Source organism: Telmatherina bonti, assembly GCF_933228915.1.
Source record: "Telmatherina bonti genome assembly, chromosome: 14".
In the NCBI taxonomy this organism is placed as follows: Eukaryota; Metazoa; Chordata; class Actinopteri; order Atheriniformes; family Telmatherinidae; genus Telmatherina; species Telmatherina bonti.
In genome coordinates this window covers 7,388,684-7,408,629 of record NC_136612.1, presented here as the reverse complement: position 1 = coordinate 7,408,629, position 19,946 = coordinate 7,388,684, and the positions used below count along the sequence as shown (strand labels likewise).

Genomic DNA, 19,946 nt, shown 5'->3' with positions numbered 1-19,946 from the left:
TCACACTGAGCACATGTGACAGACGTGACAGAGTCTGGAGACGCCGTGGAGAACGTTCTGCTGCCTGCAACATCCTCCAGCAGGACCGGTTTGGCAGTGGGTCAGTAATGGTGTGGGGGGGCCTTTCTTTGGAGGGCCGCACAGCCCTCCATGTGCTCGCCAGAGGTAGCCTGACTGCCATTAGGTACCAAGATGAGATCCTCAGACCCCTTGTGGGACCATATGCTGGTGCGGTTGGCCCTGGGTTCCTCCTAATGCAAGACAATGCTAGACCTCATGTGGCTGGAGTGTGTCAGCAGTTCCTGCAACACCAAGGCATTGATGTTATGGACTGGCCCGCCCGTTCCCCAGACCTGAATCCAGCTGAGAACATCTGGGACATCATGTCTCGCTCCATCCACCAACGCCAAGTTGCACCACAGACTGTCCAGGAGTTGGCAGATGCTTTAGTCCAGGTCTGGGAGGAGATCCCTCAGGAGAACATCCACCGCCTCATCAGGAGCATGCCCAGGCGTTGTAGGGAGGTCATATAGGCATGCAGAGGCCACACACACTACTGAGCCTCATTTTGACTTGTTTAAGGGACATTACATCAAAGTTGGATCAGCCCGTAGTGTGTTTTTCCACTTTCAGTTAAACCCCAAATCCACACCTCCATGGGTTGATACGTTTGATTTTCATTGATAATTTTTGTGTGATTTTGTTGTCAGCACATTAAACTATGGTAAGAATGAAGTATTTAAGAAAAATATTTCATTCATTCAGATCTACAACTTGTTACTTTAGTGTTCCCTTTTTTTTTTTTTTTTTTTTTTTTTTTAAAGCAGTCTACATATCAGACATATTAATTTGTCTTAGAAACGTGCTTTCACTTTTGGAGTCCTGTTCACGAGGTCCAACTTTAATTCTTTTGAGTTTCTGTATTGCATTTTAAAGTTTTGATTGAATAAAACAAGAAGAAGTAGAGACGCTGCTTCCTGAGCGGGCTCGTAGCACACATTGAAAGGACGCCCCCTTCTTCTAATGACATTGTCCAATCAATTTAATGAACGTTCCCTAGTTCCCGCCTTCTTAAATACTTCGACCAATCAATAACCTAGTGATTCAATATTCCTCTACGCAATTGGCTTAGAAGCTGGATAGACATGAAAATACTCCAATCGTGAATTAAGGCGGGTTTTCTCTGACCAATGAGCGTTTAGGACACACATACAGAGATTATAAATGACAAGGTGACCAACCGTGTAAGCCTACTCTCCTCAACAGCAGCTGTCCACCAGAGCAGCGACCTCCGGACCCTCTGGAAGCTCGAACAAATCGGTAGTAATTACTTCTGTTCATGAATTAATCTTTTGTTTTACTTGATTGTGTTGTTTAAATGCATGTTCCGTTATGGATGTATTGTGTGCTGGGGCTGTGGGACCGTGTCTTTCAGCCGGTTGCTCCGGTGCTAGGCCGGCCTTTAAACATCTCCGCTCTGCAGACTGTCTCTGGGACTGCTGGTAGGTTTTATGTGCATTTGTAGCAGATAAACACAAGAACAGAGCTCACTAAAAGCAGTGTGTGATTAGAGGAAGGCCCGGGTCACGCACCGACCCGCTATGAGGATCACAAACCCTGGATCTGGTTTAGGGCCTGGTCCCGCTGCTCCGAGACGTCCCGGTTCTGCAAGGACCCCGCCGCCGGTTCCGGTGGTGTTCCTACCCTTATGTTGGTGCATCAGGGCATGGACAGGTTTTCTGGTTCGGTGAAGTGGTGGACAGTGTTTGGTTTGTAGGCCCCCGGGGTTTTTGACCTTCAGGTCTGCAGACTAGTTAGCTTAGCTTAGCTTAGTTTAGCTTAGCTTAGCTTAGCTTAGCTCCGGCGTCTCAGAGGACAGTCAGACCAAGACCTGGACTAACGCGTGCAAGGTTATCCAGTTCTGTTTTATTCTATTGTAACCCTTTCATATATGGTTAATGACACCGTAGCAGACTGGTCCCAGTCTAGCCGGACTGACGTGGTGTCCCTGGGACTGGGTCCTCAGGTGTCCACTAAAGGTCCAGTTCTGCTGGGAACTGGTTGCTGGACTCTTAATGTTTACAGATGTTCTCTTTAGTTTCCCCTGAGACCGTCTCTGTCCCCGTCTCGTCTTCTGAGACCGTCTCGGTCCCCGTCTCGTCTTCTGAGACCGTCTCGGTCCCCGTCACGTCTTCTGAGACCGTCTCGGTCCCCGTCTCGTCTTCTGAGACCGTCTCGGTCCCCGTCTCGTCTTCTGAGACCGTCTCGGTCCCCGTCTCGTCTTCTGAGACCGTCTCGGTCCCCGTCTCGTCTTCTGAGACCGTCTCTGTCCCCGTCTCGTCTTCTGAGACCGTCTCGGTCCCCGTCTCGTCGTCTGAGACCGTCTCGGTCCCCGTCTCGTCTTCTGAGACCGTCTCGGTCCCCGTCTCGTCGTCTCAGACCGTCTCGGTCCCCGTCTCGTCGTCTGAGACCGTCTCGGTCCCCGTCTCGTCGTCTGAGACCGTCTCGGTCCCCGTCTCGTCGTCTCAGACCGTCTCGGTCCCCGTCACGTCGTCTCAGACCGTCTCGGTCCCCGTCGCGTCTTCTGAGACCGTCTCTGTCCCCGTCTCGTCGTCTCAGACCGTCTCGGTCCCCGTCTCGTCGTCTCAGACCGTCTCGGTCCCCGTCTCGTCGTCTCAGACCGTCTCGGTCCCCGTCACGTCGTCTGAGACCGTCTCGGTCCCCGTCTCGTCGTCTCAGACCAGCCTAGCTTGAGGTGAACTCCACTCTGCTTCAGATGTGCAGAAACCATTCAGACCTTCAGACTTTGTGTCTGCAGAGGTTTTCAGCTGGATCTGGAGACGTTTAGTGGTTTTAATATCAGCTGTTTGACATGTTTGGATCCAGATGTGTTCCAGATGTGTACATGTGGAGGACAGAGATCCTCTGCCACCATCAATCTAAGGTTTCTAACTTTTGTTTTTATTCTCTCTCCAGGTTCCAGTCATGTACGCCTGCTCCAAGCTGGTCACTTCCTTTACGGTATGTTGTTGTTGTTGTTAACAGGTGAACAAGCGTCGATAGTTCTGCAGGTGTCCTCTGGTGGACAGAAGTGTGTCCATGACTGAACATGGTTTGGTCTGTCCAGCAGTTTGTCAGCCTGGTCCTTCACTAGATGCAGATCTTAACTTTTACTGAAGCTGCGTAGCTCTGGATTTATTCATTTTTCTGCCTCAGGGTAACTTTAGGAAGCTCAGTAAGGAGGGAATGAACAGACATGCAGAGCGATGAGTCTGCAGGGAAGTGTGAGGCTCACCGGTACAACAAGAAGAAAGTTAGCGGCACGTCACCAAGGTTTGGTTGGTGCTTGAGGCCAGATGCTCTACAGCTGATTGAATAAAGAAAACCTCTTGTACAGGCCAGCTTACTCTTTAGCTGATTTTTCCAGCCATTGTAAAAGTTTCCAGGATTTCTATCCGTCCAGGAGGTTTACAATCCGGACTCAACATGTAGTGTTTATTCAGAGACTCTATCAGGGGGGTCAAACTCCAGTCCTGGAGGCCGGTATCCGGCAGGTTTTAGTTGTTTCCATCCACCAACACAGCTGATTCAAATCAAATGGATCCAGCAGCTTCTTGTCAACATATTTATACATTTCAGTCAGGTGTGTTGGAGCATGGAGACAACAAAAACCTGCAGCATACCGGCCCTCCAGGACTGGAGTCCGACACCTGTTCTCTGTATGGGAAATCCACAGTGATCCATGATAACACCGTTATTAATCACATCTTCATCACCATCACTACCATGTTGCTAAGAGACCTCTATTTCCACCTGGACATGATGATGAAGACACTTCCTGTCAGACTTTCCACCAATCAGAGAGCTTAAACTGACGGTAACGTCCAATCAGGAGCAGCCAAAGATCAACAAGTGATGAGAAAAGCAGGAAAATAATGATCCTCTATGGCTGGAATAAAGCCAAGAAGACGTTTGGGATGAAGCTGAGGTGGAGGTGCTGCAGTGAGGACAGCAGGAAGACGTTTGGGATGAAGCTGAGGTGAAGGTGCTGCAGTGAGGACAGCAGGTAGACAGTAGCAGGAAGACGTTTGGGATGCAGCTGAGGTGGAGGTGCTGCAGTGAGGACAGCAGGTAGACAGTAGCAGGAAGACGTTTGGGATGCAGCTGAGGTGGAGGTGCTGCAGTGAGGACAGCAGGTAGACAGTAGCAGGAAGACGTTTGGGATGAAGCTGAGGTGAAGGTGCTGCAGTGAGGACAGCAGGTAGACAGTAGCAGGAAGACGTTTGGGATGAAGCTGAGGTGGAGGTGCTGCAGTGAGGACAGCAGGTAGACAGTAGCAGGAAGACGTGTGGAAACATGGAAAGTGTGTGTGTGTTATTTCTACTAAATTCTAGTTGCTCTTTATGCCGCTTCATCTATCCATACATTTTACATCATTTTAGCCTCAGAATCTGACAGCTGAGGCTGAAACCGTCACGTTTCCATGGAAACATGATGTCTGCATGCTGACTAGAGAACCAAGTCCAGCATCTGAAATGTTTCTGCAGGACATCAGCTGATTGAAGCTGAGATATTCTGACACGATGAGCTGAATCTGATCAGTTTTCCAGGTTCTGCAGACTCAACCAGAGATGTCAGGATGACTTTCTGAAGCATAACTGCAGAGTTTCTCATTTGTCTGAAAGCTGGATTGAAAAGATCAGGTGTGAACAAGGTCTTGTGGTTCTTTGTGTATCCATGTGATGGTTGTGAATATATAGCATGGCAGGATGGTGGACAGACTCCAAGAAGACCAGCTGGTTCATTAAGTTCAGTTTTTACTGTCACACAACCTAAAACTCTTCTTACAGCTGTGAGGAAAAGTCTGCTGATGAGAAGGAATAAAACTTCCCTGCTTGTTTCAGGTGCGTGGAGGGTCCAGAGTCCTCGCCCGGCCAGTCTCAGTCTCCCTCCTCAACAGACCTGAAGCCACAGTCGAGCAGCAGGTTGGTGTTTCCTCTGATCTGATGAAGCGTCTGAAGACTGGATAAGTTGGCAGAAAGTGGACATGCTGGCAGCATCCTAAGTTTCCCAGCAGGATTCATCCTGCGTCCTGCAGTGAAGTCTGGTTTCCATCACCTGAGCTGCAGGTCTCTTTCAGCTTGGGCTGGGCGATATGACCTTTTAGTAATATCCCGATATTTTTATGGCATGTCACGATATACGATATATATCTCGATATTTACCTCAGCCTTGAATGAATGCTTTGGTGCAGACAATCCCATCAGTAAGATGATTTTGTGTCTCCATTAAAACATAACTGTTCATACTGCATTAAGATATGCTGATTTTAAACATTCCTGCCAAAAGGATGAAATTGTAACGAAGCAAACTGATCAAAACCGTATTTACTGAACAGTTAAAGCAGCGGCAGAAAAATGTCATTTTAAAGCAAAATAAAGTGACTTTGCATGATGTAATAAATACAACGTATGAAAATAGGTGCTCTAGGGGGGACTTTTCAAATGATGAACTATTATAAGGCTTTGCTTTATGGATACGTTTTTGAGTTGTCGTGTATTTTTTTAATCGCAGAGTTTAGCGTAGAAATCAGTCTTATAATCCAGGCAGAATGTCCTCGTATCGTCTCCAATAAACGGCTTCAGCCAGTTTTTAATTCAGGGTTTGATTCCCACTGCTTTCTGTACTTTCTAGAGACATGAGGAGCTAGATAAATATGCTTGTGTCACACACAGTGGATGAGGTGAGTAAGTGACAGAGGCTGTGAATGTAATCAAATAGAATGAATTATTTTTTGTGACGTGAAAAACGTTGTAATTTACGTCCCACTCTGTAATCCAGAGCGGGATCAGTGGTGGATTTGGCTGTTCATTGTGACTGTAGGTGGAGTCGTGCAGGTGTCCTCTCTGCTCCTCTGACTGGCTGCAGCTGCAGCCGGAGCGACTTTAGGACGGGGAGAGACTCTCCTTCTGACAATAACTTTACAATATGCGCTTTAAAGTCAGTCGCCAAAACACCAGGAAAGTCTCCAATAATTCCTGTAAAAGTTGCTAGATTTGTTGCTTTTCACAAGAAGTCGCCAGATTTAGTGAGAAAGTGGCTCCACGCTGTCTCTCATGACGTAGCACGTAGCTCACGTTATGTACGTAACGAGGTGCGCTTGCTTTAACTCTCTGTGCAAAGCGGTGCAGAGTCGAGGAGGAGGGAGGAAACCCCGCCCACAGCTAAAAACACCTGCGTGACAACAGGATACTCCAATATGACGAATATAGGCATTTTATATATCACACAGGGGACTAGCCACGATATATCGAGTATATTCTATATATCGCCCAGCCCTACTTTCAGCCCCGCTGGGCAGGTGTGAACTCTGCTTCACCTCCACATGCAGCTCTGCTCGCTGCAAGAAAACTGCTACCATGCAGACATTGATCCAAACAGCTGATGTCCTTTTTCTTTTTTACCCTCCTTCAACGAGAATGACTGTCATTAAACAGAAACGACGTTTTAAGACGTTCCACCAGTGTCCTGCTGCTGATCCGGGGTCACGCCAGCCAGCAGCAGCCTACACGCTTAACGCTGGGCTGCGACCTCTCTAACGACAACTTAAGGCGACGTGATTTGCAGATCAGAGTGATTCATTTCCACATCGCTGCACCTTTCAGACCTGCAGCGTCTTCAGGCAGATTTCCTGCTCCTTTGTTCTCTTTCAGTTAAAACACGACGCCTGGCTGGGATTCTCCTGAGCCTCGTGTGTTACAGTATCGCTTTCCACAGATAAAATCACAAGTAGAAACAAACACGGGCAGTTAAAGGAGACTTTCTGGTTGTAGCTGCTTGTTCTGCAGAGTTTAGAGGCAAAGCTTCGTTTCCACATGTATAACCTAGACCCCACGCCGCCGCCGCGAGTCCCCACTTCACCCCTCATCTTCGACTCATTTTCCATAAATGCCTGAACTGCTGAGACAAAATTGTTGAACAGAACCGTTGTTACTTCAGTGATGATGCATCTCGTACTGGGACGCTGGGCAGAAACTGGAACTTAACATAACTGGAAACCAGTGTGTTCTGTTCCACCTGCCTTCAGCCGTAACGGTGCTCGCTGCGTGCGCTGCAGCTGCATCTACGCAGAACGTCCAGGACCGGAAGAATCCGTTTGATGTTGAACATCAGGTCTCTTCATTAAAACCTGTATAAACTGAGGTTAATGTCCTGTCTGGCTTCCTGTCCGACATGAACAGTAGCGTTGGTAACCAGGTGTGTTCCGGTATAAATCCTGATGTCTGTCGCAGGGTTCCAGTCTTTAATGTTTTTACTAATCCTGTTTAAGTGTTTAAAATGTCCTCCTGTCTGATTGTCCTCCGCCATCAGGCCCTGCTGCCAGCCAGCCAGTCCACCGTCCTGACCCGCTCTTTCCAGACCAGCGCTGTCACCCGGGACATCGACACCGCTGCTAAATTCATCGGAGCTGGTGCTGCCACGGTCGGAGTTGCTGGTTCAGGAGCTGGAATCGGAACGGTGTTCGGCAGCCTCATCATCGGCTATGCCAGGTACCCCTCAGAACCATCACCTCCTGCAGGGATGTTTGATGTGGAAGGAGCAGAACCGGGTGGGCTAGCATGGGACTGAAGTAAGCAGTTGGTTGGTGAGCTGTCGGCTGCAAACGGAACAAAGTTCCACGTAAAGCGTTAACGCTGGCGCCGCGCGGTTCCCACAGCTAATGCTGAACTGGCCGCCACAGCTGCCTGAAGTCCCATCAGGCACCAGGAAATGGTCCGTTTACACCTGAACACATCACTGGTGTTGTAGCTGGGAACTGAGCTTGATAAGTGGAGTTTTAAAATTAATCAGACCGGGCCAGCCTGACCAGTCCGGACTGGTCGCCGGGCCAGCCTGACCAGTCCGGACTGGTCGCCGGGCCAGCCTGACCAGTCCGGACTGGTCGCCGGGCCAGCCTGACCAGTCCAGACTGTTGATGAAACCAATCTGACCAGTGCGGACTGGTCGCCGGGCCAGCCTGACCAGTCCGGACTGTTGATGAAACCAATCTGACCAGTGCGGACTGGTCGCCGGGCCAGCCTGACCAGTCCGGACTGTTGATGAAACCAATCTGACCAGTGCGGACTAGTCAAACACGTCCCATCATCCAGTTTCATCCAGTTTGATGGTTTGGTTCTGCTGCTGATGCTTGTTGTTTTTCCATGTCAGGTGAGACGTTAAGGTGAACCGAAAGCCTAATTTTCTCCGTGTTTTTGGGGTGAAATGTTCCGGTAATCTAGCTGTGAATGAAGGGTCCACAAACCCTTCTGAAAAAGCCTGAAACCTTTGGACCGGACCAGAACTGCGATGTTTGGGTTATGTGGTGGGGTGGAGGTTTTAGAGTATGAACGCAGCCAGTCTGGATTGTAAGATTCAACACGGTTGCAGCAGCAACATGTACGACTCGGCACGCATCAGGGCTTGGTGACGTCGCTACATCATGGCCCATGTGACTGTTACACGTCCATGTGGAGGGCAACATCGTCTTCATGTGGAGGGGACAGACAGAAAGGTATCCAGTTAATACTTGGAGATCTCCTCTAGAGACGGCGCTTCAGACAAACTTATAAAACCACCGTTTACTGAACGATCTCCTCGGAGTCCCGTCCTTGGACAAGATGACATCTGTCATCTTTTCATTTTAGACCAATGATTTTAGACCCGTGTCATGTGACCAGTATAAACCAATGACACTGGCTGATATCGGTAGGGGTGTGCGATCTTTGGTACATCACGATTAGATTACGATTTTTTTATGCAACGTTTTTCCCCACATTGAAGGTTTTTCACTCTCCCTGGCTACATCTTTACTACTTTATACTCTGTTCAGTAAACAGTTGTTCCAGTAGCCGAACAAATTTATTTCCACTATTTACGTTGAACCATAAATAAATCCAACACATCGAGCATGTTTCATATTTACCTTTGTCCTTCAGGAAAAAGTGTTGGTGAAAGTTCGGAGCAGCAACCTCCTGTAACCGGGATGGAACGCAGCTGCTTTCACGTTTTGTAGAATCACTATTAGATTTTATTTAGGCTAAAACCACCTTCCATAAGGAGTAAGTCTGGTCCAGAGGCCTGTACTACGAAGCTGGACTTCCTCGTATGGAGGTACCTTCAGGGTAAAAAGATGCTGGATGCTGGTTCACTTCAGAGTAAATCACCATGGTAACTTATGCTGAATAGCTTATGTGCTCTGGAGTAGTTATGTTTCAAATAAGATCACTAGTTGCGTTTCCATTGCTTTTTTTTTTTTTTTTTTTTTTTTTTTTGCAAAATAGGCGATTTCTAAGCCTCATCCTCAACCGGACGAGATTGTACAAGAGTTGCAGCCATGTAGCGTTATTTCTGGGTTTTCTACTTGCTGTGCTTCCTGTGCTTTGGAAATCTGCTTCCTACAGATTTCCAAAGCTTTTCTCCCTCATTTTCTTTTCTAAAATTCAAATTAGTTCAGCTTTATTTGTATAGCGTGTAGCGCGTTATCTTTAACGTTTATCCGTGATACAATGTCAGAGTGACAGTGGGTGTTTATTATTAATTTGCTGTGTCCTTAGACAAGTGGACAACCTCGGGACACCACCCAGCCCTAAATTTGTGATCCGGTCAGACAGGGTCTACCGTAATGACAATAATATTTGTCTAATAACAGATAACCATCAGCCTCAGAATCAATACTGGAGTAAGTTCTCGTCAGAGGGAACAAGTCACTTCTCAAAGATTGATCACGCTACCACAACTTCTTAAAATAACATACTTTATTAAAATCAATAAGCACAAATGAAATTAATCAGATAAACCAGAAATCATAGGCAGCAAGCATCAAATAATAAATTAGCCGAGATAAGAGAGTATGAAAAGCTCGAGCCAAGCCAACAACAAAAATGTAAAATAAAATTTCCCAAAGTACAGTTATATAAGCAGTTTACATGCCTGAACAACTAGGAAGGTTGGAAAGATGGCAAGTCTAATGAAATCGGCCTACCCTGATATAAGGCTAGTTATCACGCGGATAGATACTGTGTGGGGGAGGGGGTTTAAAAGGGCAGCTTCAGGAGTCAGGGTCCACTAAATTATCTGCTTACTGAGACACCAGCTTGATCGGAATCAAAGAAAATTGGTCAGCCTTACTTCTGTGCCCGGTGATCCGGAACCCGATCCGCTTGGAGCCAGTAGACAAGAACCCAGTGGTCGTCTTGTGATACTCGTCCAACTGGACCTCCGCAGAAGCCAGGAGCCTGTCTGGAACGGTCTGGTTCGACGTCTGAAGCTGGACCCAACCCCGATAAGAATCCACGGGTCGCGGGTGCCGGCAAAGTCCTGGGATCGCTGGAAAAAGTAACGTGCGGGTCGTCCGTTATCGATCAGTCTTGGTTAGGCCGGGAGAGCGACTTCGATGATGTCCCAGAAGCAAAAATTGTTTAGCCAGAATTGGATGAGGTTTCTGGTGTTAAGCGAGACGAGCAAGCGGACTTAACTGTGTGTTTTTTTTTGTTTGTTTTTTTTTAAAAAAATCAAACACTGAAAACACAAACTAGACTGAAAGCAAACGCCACAACGAAATAAGAGGAGTAAAAAGGAAGAGTAAAAGCAAAAGAAGACGACAAGAAAAAGTTTCAGGAAGGCACGCCGTTAAATTTGCCGGCGCTCTGGGGTGGACTTTAGGTTATCCAATCAGAACGTCGGGATGTCAGCGGAACATGGGGTCTAAAGTTTGGTCAGAATACTAAGTTTTAGGGAAGTAAAATTCACATTTTTCCAACCTCGAAACATGTCTGTTAACACCCATTTCTAGATGAGCAATAGTATAAATGATTCTTATCACAATGAACATTGAAACAGTTTGTTTGTTGCTGTCAAGGGAAAAATGGTTTGTTAGCAGGTTCAAGACATTTTAAATACATTTCATCAAGGATTTTCCCTTTCCACGGATCTAGTGGGTCAAGAAATCATTTCCACACGTTCTTACTTTGAGTTAGTCGTTAATAACAACATGTAATTGTAAACACTGAAATGTGCATATCAACCTGTTCGAGGGTGTCTGCTAGATGGCGCCATTGCTCCATCCAAGGATTTACAGAAATTAACTAATTTGCTAACTTCTTGGGATTTAACATCTGAAAAACGGTTAGTCTTGAATTAATTGAGAAAGGAAGGAGAGTCCATTTATCCAGGTGTGCTGAGGGTTCACCTGTTCAGAGCTTAAGGGTCCCGCTCTGGAATCTGGTCTTTGTGTGTGGTGTATGCAGAGGGACCTCCTGGGGGGACGAACAACAGACTCTTACCTCAGGGTCCAACTTCAAAAGGGTCTCTATGGTATTGAGATGGATCTGAATTTTATGGCTTCCATGGATCTCTGTTTCGGAGACACGTGGATGGACTTCCTTTTTGAAGTAGAAAATCCTGAGTTCTTATCTGATTCTGGGGTCAGTTCGGCCTTGTGAGGTTGCTACAAGCGTCACTTCACAACATTGTCTCAGAGCCCTTTACAGACACGTCAGTTCTAAAACTCTGAAATTCGCTGTTTATTCCACACCGCGTCGTCTTCATCGGAAAGGAACTGGTCATGACCCCCACGTCACGTCCGGGGGACACTAAATGCAAAAAAGGGTTTCCATTACACTTTTGTGATACGTTTCTACATTGAAACATCTGAAAAACCACCCCATAAGCATAAAGACTTTTTTTCCCCCAAATGTAGGTGTTTCCTCTAGCTTTTTCTTTATTGCGACATGTAGTATTTGCGCAATTCTAGACGTAAAGGTAATGCAGCTAATGTGTATAAAAGCGCCACCTCCTGACCACTCGGTACTCTTGAAAATGGCCCCGCCCATTCTCATGACATTGGTGCATTGGTCTTGAGAGGAGCGTTGAGGAGAGAGGATTATTAGGGATAGATTCATACTTTTGATGAAGAAAGTCTTTCCTCAGGGGCTGTTTTGAGTTCTTGACTCGTTACAGGTCTGTTTAGCTCCACCAGGCTGAATCTGGGATAACTGGCTCAATGATAATCACACATGCAGAACCAAATCGCACTCCTATGAAATGTAAAGAACAAACAGGAAGTTCTGCCTGAAACGTCTGGACTGTAACAAAGTGATCAGAGTACTGTCCATTTATATTGTCTGATAAATTAATATATCTGCTGATTTTACACATTACCAGTCAGCTATGTTCCCAGCATCACTTCCTGGTTGTTGCTACCGTAACAGTGTTGCTTTTAGCCCCAATGTGTTTAAATTCTTCATATTGCTGAATTTCGGCTCCTCCGTGGTGATGTAGATGCTCTGCGGGGTTTCTCCATGTTTTCTGATTGGTCAGAGGCTGCTAACTCCGCCCCTTTCATATGCTCTCTGACCTTGATGGGAAACTCTGGTTGGATTAGTGAGTTTAAAACCAGATTTGCAGATCTTGCATGTCTGGGTAAGGTAACCAGGTAATGGAGACATTTGCGGGTATGGTCAGCTCAGGCCTCTGGACTTGTCTGTCCATAAAAACCCAAACGCTTCTGAATGCTCCTTGTAACAAACTGATTTGACAGTTTTCCTCCTAATTAAATCCTGATATCTGCTACCAGCTGTGTAAAGGTGAGCTAAGGCTGTGATCGTCCTCCACAGGAACCCCTCCCTGAAGCAGCAGCTCTTCTCCTACGCCATCCTGGGCTTCGCTCTCTCTGAGGCCATGGGTCTCTTCTGTCTGATGGTGGCATTCCTCATCCTGTTTGCCATGTAAACCTGGAGACGCAGCCACAGCTCCCTTCCTGCCTTGTCCCGTCTCCCCCCTCTAAACTCCGGAGGAAGTGGTGGTGTTTCCAGAATGGGAACTGAGAAAGGTGGAGGGCCATTCCAGTCTGCAGATGAATATTAACTGATATATTTGCATCAGAGGTTGACAAACCTCCACTTCTACATTTTTATGCTCCTACACCTGTTTTCTCAAGTTTTATGTGAAACCTCACTCTGTCTAAAATCTGTCCAGAATAAAGCTTTGGGATGACTGAAAAGGCTTGGTCTCTTCTTCATGGGGGGGAGAGGGGAAGATGACGACACATCTGTTCCGGTAGTGACAAATCCTACATTTCTACTGATTTGGCTTGTAAGGCTGTGAAATGGTGTTGGTACGACAGCCTACGTCTGACAGGTGTTTCAGGATGGAGGAGATGGGTAAAAACTTGGTGAACCAGTCAGCGAGGAGTCTGTTGCCGCGGTAATGGACTCTAGCTAAGACATTCTTCGCCGCCTTTAATGGAAAACTGAACATACTGTTTCAACAGAATCTGCTTTTGGTTTCAAAGCAGCTGCTGTTAAAAACAAGCGGCAACCTCCAGCGGTTAAGTGAAGCCGATGCGGAAGTGCATAAAACTGCAGTTCCCCCTTCATCCACTAGGGACTCCATAACAGCAAATCCCCATAGACTCCCATGTTAAAAAGACCAACTTCAGCAGAACTATGTTGAACAGCCTGGTTCAAAAATCCATTTTCAGTTTATAGGTCAGGTTTACCTTCATGACAACTGTGGGGGGAGTTATTTTTTTTTCTAACTTGCCCGTTTTAAAGTAATTTAATCTCGAATTTTGGCGAATTTAGGGGCGTGTCCTTTTGATTGACAGGTTCCTGATCATCTGCTTCAAGTCAGAAGAACGTAGAACAACCGTGGTTTTTAGCTGATTAACAACGTGACTTAGCTTTAGCCCGCTTACCTCCGTTAGCTGGTTAGCTCCTGTTATCTCGGGTTAGCTTTTAGCTACAGAAAGCTCGGCATTCGCTTGATGTCAATCATCCACCATGACGCTCTCAGCTCCACCTCTTTGCCCATATTTGTATTTTCCGGGCGAGATGACGCTGCCAACATGGCGACGATAGGAACAGCCCACCGAGCTTCAATTCAGCTCTTCAGAAACCTACAGGTAGCGTCACGGAGACTCCGTCCATCTCTTTATATACAGTCTATGGTTAAAAACCACAACGAAAGCGACAATCTGTGGCGCTTTGATACCTGGATTCACTATGGCAACCACTGACGAATGGCAAGGCATCATACCCGATCGGAGCGAGAGCTTCTCGCTGAAGCATACGGGTGATGAGATTTAATAAAGAGGCACGCTGAAGATGCTGGAAGAGAGAAGCATCATGTCAAACTGAAGTTTGTATTAAAACTGAAGCATGTGGATGAAGTAGTGATGGCAGCAACATGTCAGTTCAGTCCCACTGAAGCGTAAAGACATCGTGATTTAAAATCCACAAATGTTTAGGTTATACAGTAAGTTCTCTCACCCAACACACTGACTACACACACATGAATCTTGTTTGGAGGGAGGAGAGGCACCATTTTGGGCTGTTCTGTCCATCACACATACTTGGAATTATGGTTTCAGATGTGAAGACTTTGGAATCTCTGAGTTACTGATGAACTGTTTGAGATCTTGATGGAGAAGCTGCAACACATCCAGGTTCACTCTTGGAATCTCTGCCATCATGCTGGCATGATAACATGCAGGTTCAATTCAACTTTATATAGCATCAAATCATGGCAATGCCATCTCAAGATGCTTTACAGAGAAAAACATAATGAAGGTGGGAGAAGAGGGGTAGAAACCAGTTTTTTGTTTCATGGTGAATCTGCCAGCTCGGATGTTCATAGGGTCACTTACATGGTAACCTCGCTTTCACTTGACTTGATACAGGTGATGACGAAAAGATAGTTTGAGTTTGGGGGGATTTAAAAAGTCTTGACTCTGGTCTGCAGAATCTGAGAGGACTCCTGAAACCAGCTGTGGAAACGTACAGACATTCCTAAGTCCACATCTGGACCATAAGATGTGAAAGCATCCACAGGTGGAGCCCAGAGGTCATGGACCCTGGACAGGAACAGACCAGTATAGCTGAAGGGGTTAACATAAGCTCGGGGTGAACATCGGAGCTGAAAGCTTCCTGGAACAGGCTGCACATCTGGACCATAGACTGCATGTAAAGAGATGGACGGAGTGACGTCCCCCTTAGGTTTCTGAAGAGCTGAATTGAAGCTCGATGGGCGGTTCCTACCATCACCATCTTGGCAGGGGCATACGTGTCGTCTCACCCAGAAAATACAGATATGGACAAAGAGGTGGAGCTGAGAGGGGGGCTGTTAGCGTCGTGATGGATGATTGACATTGAGCGAACTCCGAGCTTTCTGAGGTTAAGCGCTAACCGAGCTAAGGGCTAAAACTAAGTCACGTTGTTAACCGGCTAAAAACTGTGGTTGTTGTACGTTCTTACTTGAAGCGGAAGATCAAGTACCTGTCAATCAAGAGGACACGCCCCTAAATATGCAGAATTTCAAGATTAAATTATTTTAAATGAGTGAGTTAGAAAAAATTCACTCCCCCTACAGTTGTCATAAAGGTAAACCTGACCTATTAAACCTAAAACGTGTTTATTTCTGCTGTAAACGTGTTTATTTCTGCTGTAAACATGTTTATTTCTGCTGTGAAGTTGGTCTTTTTAACATGGGAGTCTATGGAGATTCGCTCTGTTTTGCAGCCCCTAGTGGATGAAGGGGGAACTGCAGTTTTATGCACTTCCGCATTGGCTTCACTTTTTAACACCGGAGGTTCCGTCCATCTTTCATAAACGGTCTATGATCTGGACCTTCGCGCACGTTGCGTCACGAGACTGTGGATCGTCTCCAACTTCCGCTTTCAGTCCTGCGTGGGGAGGAGGGTTTTACTGTGGAAGAAGTCTCCGGATGTCCCGGGTTTCCTGTCTTCAGCGGGCTGACAGCGACCTCATCCCGGAGTTTGGGAGAGAGAGAAGCTGCTAACGCCGCGGTGTCGCTTCCCAGGCGGATATTTAACACCGTGTTGCGGTAAGAACACCAGCCGGGATCACGGAGACCATGGCCGCCACAAGCTGGGCGCTGGGAGGTTTCTGAACACTTCAGACTTTCAGGAGGCCTGGGGAAATTAGAGTTAAGATAACAAGAAATATCTGCTATGTCGGGGAAAGAGCTGCGTTTGATCCGTTCCGCTGCGCAGTGATCCGGCTGGAACACCCGCAGTGATCCGGCTGGAACACCCGCAGTGATCCGGCTGGAGGTCCTGGTAACGTGGAAGTCGGCTAACTCTAACCTGGAGGTCCCGCTGCGCAGTGATCCGGCTGGAGGCCCCGCAGTGATCCGGCTGGAAGACCCACGGAGGTAACCTGGAAGTCGGCTAACCCTAACCTGGAGGTCCCGCTGCGCAGTGATCCGGCTGGAGGCCCCACAGTGATACGGCTGGAAGTCCCGCAGTGATCCGGCTGGAGGCCCCACGGAGGTAACCTGGAAGTCGGCTAACCCTAACCTGGAAGTCGGCTATCAATGAGGCCAGAAGCGGGCTGCTAGCTGCTAGCACCTGCTAAAACAGCCTCTCAGCTCGGGAGCCATGGCGGACAGCCTCGGAGAAGACTCCTGTCCCCCCGGCCTCGGCATGTCTGGACAGGGCGGGGGACCCAGTTCTCTCCCGGGGGGACACCCGGCAGCAAGCGGGGCTCAGCCAGGCTCCAACCCGGCCTCCTCTCCCCCGGCGTCAGCCTCCCAGAGCGGCCTAACCTCCGCGGTGACTTCCAGTCCTGTCGGCTTTGGGAACACATTCCCCCCCGGCTCCCTGCCACCTGTCGTGGCCGTGTCTCCGATCGCCTCCCCGCCTCTGCCCGGTGTTGGCCTGGAGGTGGCCGGGGTGGCGGTAGGGGGCCTCCTGTCCCAGATCCACGCTACGTCCTGGGACCCAACCCTCAGTACGGACTGGGACAACGAGAAGGCTTCCCAGCAGTGCATCCTGAGGATAAAGAGGTAATATTCCTCACATCCAGCTGATTCTTCCTCTTCAGTAGAGTCAGGAAGATTCCCATAAACTTTACTCACTTCCTGCAAGAGGCATCAAACTTCCAGGAAGTCAAAACTTTGTATTAGACTGATGACTTCACGAGAACTGGTTTGATTTGCTCATTTATTCTATTCAGCTTTATTTCTGTAGCTCTACTTCACAACCGTGTTGTCACAGGGCTCTTTACATACACATCATTTCAGTTCATACATAGTCTAGAATAGAAACCAACTGATTGGTTTCTATCTGGTTTTATGACGGAAACCAGATAGTTGTGTGGAAAACACACCATGAGGACAGAATGGAGTTTTTACAGGGCTCATCATCAGGCTGAAAATGTTCATTTATCTCAGATCAGCCTCGGCCAGAAACAACAGAAAGCTCCGCCCTCTGTCCTGCAGGCTGCGTCTGATTGGTCAACTGCTAGGAGTAGTTATACTGAGCAGTGAAGGTGGGCGTGGCTTTCTTCTTATGATGACCAATCATTGAGTCCCTTTCCCGGGACGCCGGTAAATTTCTAAGTAGAAAAAAACTAAAACCAGTCATTTCCTTTGCCATGGAAACTGAACGTATCAAACATGGTGATAAAAAATGGCGCTGTTCATATATCTGATGAATATTAAACATTATAACACAGTAGAAAGCTCAGAAAACTAGACATAGCATCATAGAGCTGCTTTAAACTGTCCATTAGGAGACATTAATATCTGATAATAAGGCAGGAAGGGATCAGCCAGCAGCTTAGTGCGTTTCGTTTCCAATCTGGTGACGGAGCACAGGGACCATCGCCTGCCTTACCCACAGCTGGAAGTTGGACTGCTGCTGCTTAGAGATGCGGTGGGCTGCTTGTTGAAATTAAACAAAAGAGACCCGCTTTCACGTCCATCTCCAAAAAGAGCAGAAAAAAGCCACTAGCTCTGTCGCTAGTGGCTTTTTTGGAAAAAAAAAAAAAAAGTCACTTGAAACTCGCTGAATATAGCAACAAGTTGGCAACAGTGTACAGGAAAAGCTGAATGTATGCCATCTTTATATGCACAGACGTGTTAAGTGACCGCTACGCTTTCAGTCTCATCAGAGACAGCTTGAGTTATCTCCACAGATCAGCTGTTTGCTTGTCTTTGTCTGTAGGGACATCATGTCCATCTACAAGGAACCTCCACCAGGAATGTTTGTGGTACCTGATCCGCAAGACATGACGAAGGTAAGCCAGTGGGAGCGTCAGTGTTTTACCTCGCAGGTGTCAGACCGATGCTGCAGGTGTGGAAGTGTGTAGTGAAACACTCCAGCAGATGTCTTTATTCCTTCTAATGCAGCGGTGTCCAAAGTCTTCGATAGCCTCTGTCCTGCAGGGTTTCTATGTATCCCTGCTCCAACGCACCTGGCTCCCATTAAATGGATACAACAGCCAAGGTTCTGCACAGTGACTGATTAGTTTGAGTCAGGTGTGTTGGAGCAGGGAGACATGGAAAACCTGCAGGATTGTGGCCCTGGAGGACCGGAGGTGGACACCTGTGTTCCAACGGATCTGGAATCTGGGTGTCTCCAACGGTCATGGTCCTGACAGGACATCTCTGCCACAGCTTTGGTGGCAGAGTTGGGAGAAGACGCAGATGGTGATGGGAGGTTTTATCCAGTGGAAGCTCCAACGGATTAAATGCATATTCTTTTCATTCATTCATTTTCTACACCATTTATTTTCTATACCATATATTTTCTATAACGCCGTGTGATTGGCTGGGCGTGTGGGCAGGTGTGGTTACCGCGGTGAAGTGGAACATTGTAACTTCCACATCCCTGCTGACGTAGGTAGAGCTGAAGGTGGTGAGAAAGTATAGAGATGTATAAAACATGTGTAAGGACAGAAAGTGACAGGGTTTCTGCAGACAGGGTTTGTTGTTGCGTATGAATCGTTGCGTATGAACCCAGCAGGCTGAAGCCCTCCAGCATCATCCTTCTGCACTGCCTCTCATCCATCTTGTTTTCATCCTCTCCAGATCCACGCTCTGATCACGGGGCCCTTCGACACGCCATATGAGGGAGGCTTCTTCCTTTTCCTGTTCCGCTGCCCTCCAGACTACCCCATCCATCCTCCGCGGGTGAAGCTCATCACCACCGGATTCAACACGGTCCGCTTCAACCCCAACTTCTACCGCAATGGGAAGGTGTGCCTCAGCATCCTGGGGTAGGTCTGGATCTGTCTTGTTTCATCATGATGACCAGGACAGGTGGACGTGTGGGTCTCACCGCCTGCCTGTGTCTGCAGGACGTGGACAGGTCCTGCATGGAGTCCTGCCCAGAGCATCTCTTCCGTCCTTATATCCATCCAGTCTCTCATGACGGAAAACCCGTACCACAACGAGCCGGGCTTTGAGCAGGTAAAGTTCTGCTCTCTGGTTTGGGTCTGATTCTGTGTCAGTTCTGATCCCAGATTCATACTTTATAACTATATTATTCAGACTTTATGATTGTTGTTAGAAATGATAACAATTATTCTGCATCAATTCATTTCCAGTCACTGTTAAGGTATATATATATATATATATATATATATATATATATATATATATATATATATATATATATATATGTACACATACATTAGGGCTGTGATGATATGCTTTTGTCCTGATTCGACTCGATTCCAATTCCATTTAAATTGTGATTTTTCACAATTTTTCGATATTGTTGATTTTTGTAGATGAAAAACAAAAAAAAATGTATAAAACTTTTTTTTCTGCTCGTCATTTTTCTTAATTTCAGTTTTTTTTATATGTGTATATATATATATATATATATATATATATATATATATATATATATATATTAATATATATATATATATATATTAATATATATATATATATATATATATTAATATATATATATATATATATTAATATATATATATATATATATATTAATATATATACATATATATATATATATATATATATTAATATATATATATATATATATATATATATATATATATATATTAATATATATATATATATATATATTAATATATATATTAATATATATATATATATATATATATTAATATATT

General features: G+C 46.5%; 2 protein-coding genes across 2 annotated transcripts in view; both read left to right on the top strand.

Annotated features, from left to right (window-relative positions):
* The first annotated feature begins 1,222 nt into the window (after positions 1-1,222).
* atp5mc1 (ATP synthase membrane subunit c locus 1) lies at positions 1,223-13,032 on the top strand. Its single transcript, XM_079252841.1, has 5 exons — positions 1,223-1,320; positions 2,977-3,021; positions 4,905-4,985; positions 7,372-7,550; positions 12,654-13,032. The coding sequence occupies exons 2-5, from the start codon at positions 2,986-2,988 to the stop codon at positions 12,766-12,768; spliced, it is 411 nt and encodes a 136-aa protein (XP_079108967.1). The 5' UTR covers positions 1,223-1,320; positions 2,977-2,985; the 3' UTR covers positions 12,769-13,032.
* Positions 13,033-15,731: 2,699 nt separating this feature from the next.
* Positions 15,732-19,946, top strand: part of ube2z (ubiquitin-conjugating enzyme E2Z) — an 11,835-nt gene continuing 7,620 nt past the window's right edge. The window contains exons 1-4 of the mRNA XM_079253576.1: positions 15,732-16,845; positions 18,008-18,080; positions 18,874-19,061; positions 19,143-19,254. Of these exons, the coding sequence (XP_079109702.1) occupies positions 16,439-16,845; positions 18,008-18,080; positions 18,874-19,061; positions 19,143-19,254 (780 nt within the window). The 5' untranslated portion in view covers positions 15,732-16,438. The remainder of the gene's footprint in view (positions 16,846-18,007; positions 18,081-18,873; positions 19,062-19,142; positions 19,255-19,946) is intronic.

Excerpts from the sequence above, each read along its gene's own strand:
- atp5mc1 (XM_079252841.1), top strand. The coding sequence starts at position 2,986 with ATGTACGCCTGCTCCAAGCTGGTCACTTCCTTTACG. Across the intron at positions 3,022-4,904 it reads AGCTGGTCACTTCCTTTACG|GTGCGTGGAGGGTCCAGAGT; the intron begins GTATGTTGTTGT and ends TGCTTGTTTCAG. Across the intron at positions 7,551-12,653 it reads CTCATCATCGGCTATGCCAG|GAACCCCTCCCTGAAGCAGC; the intron begins GTACCCCTCAGA and ends CGTCCTCCACAG.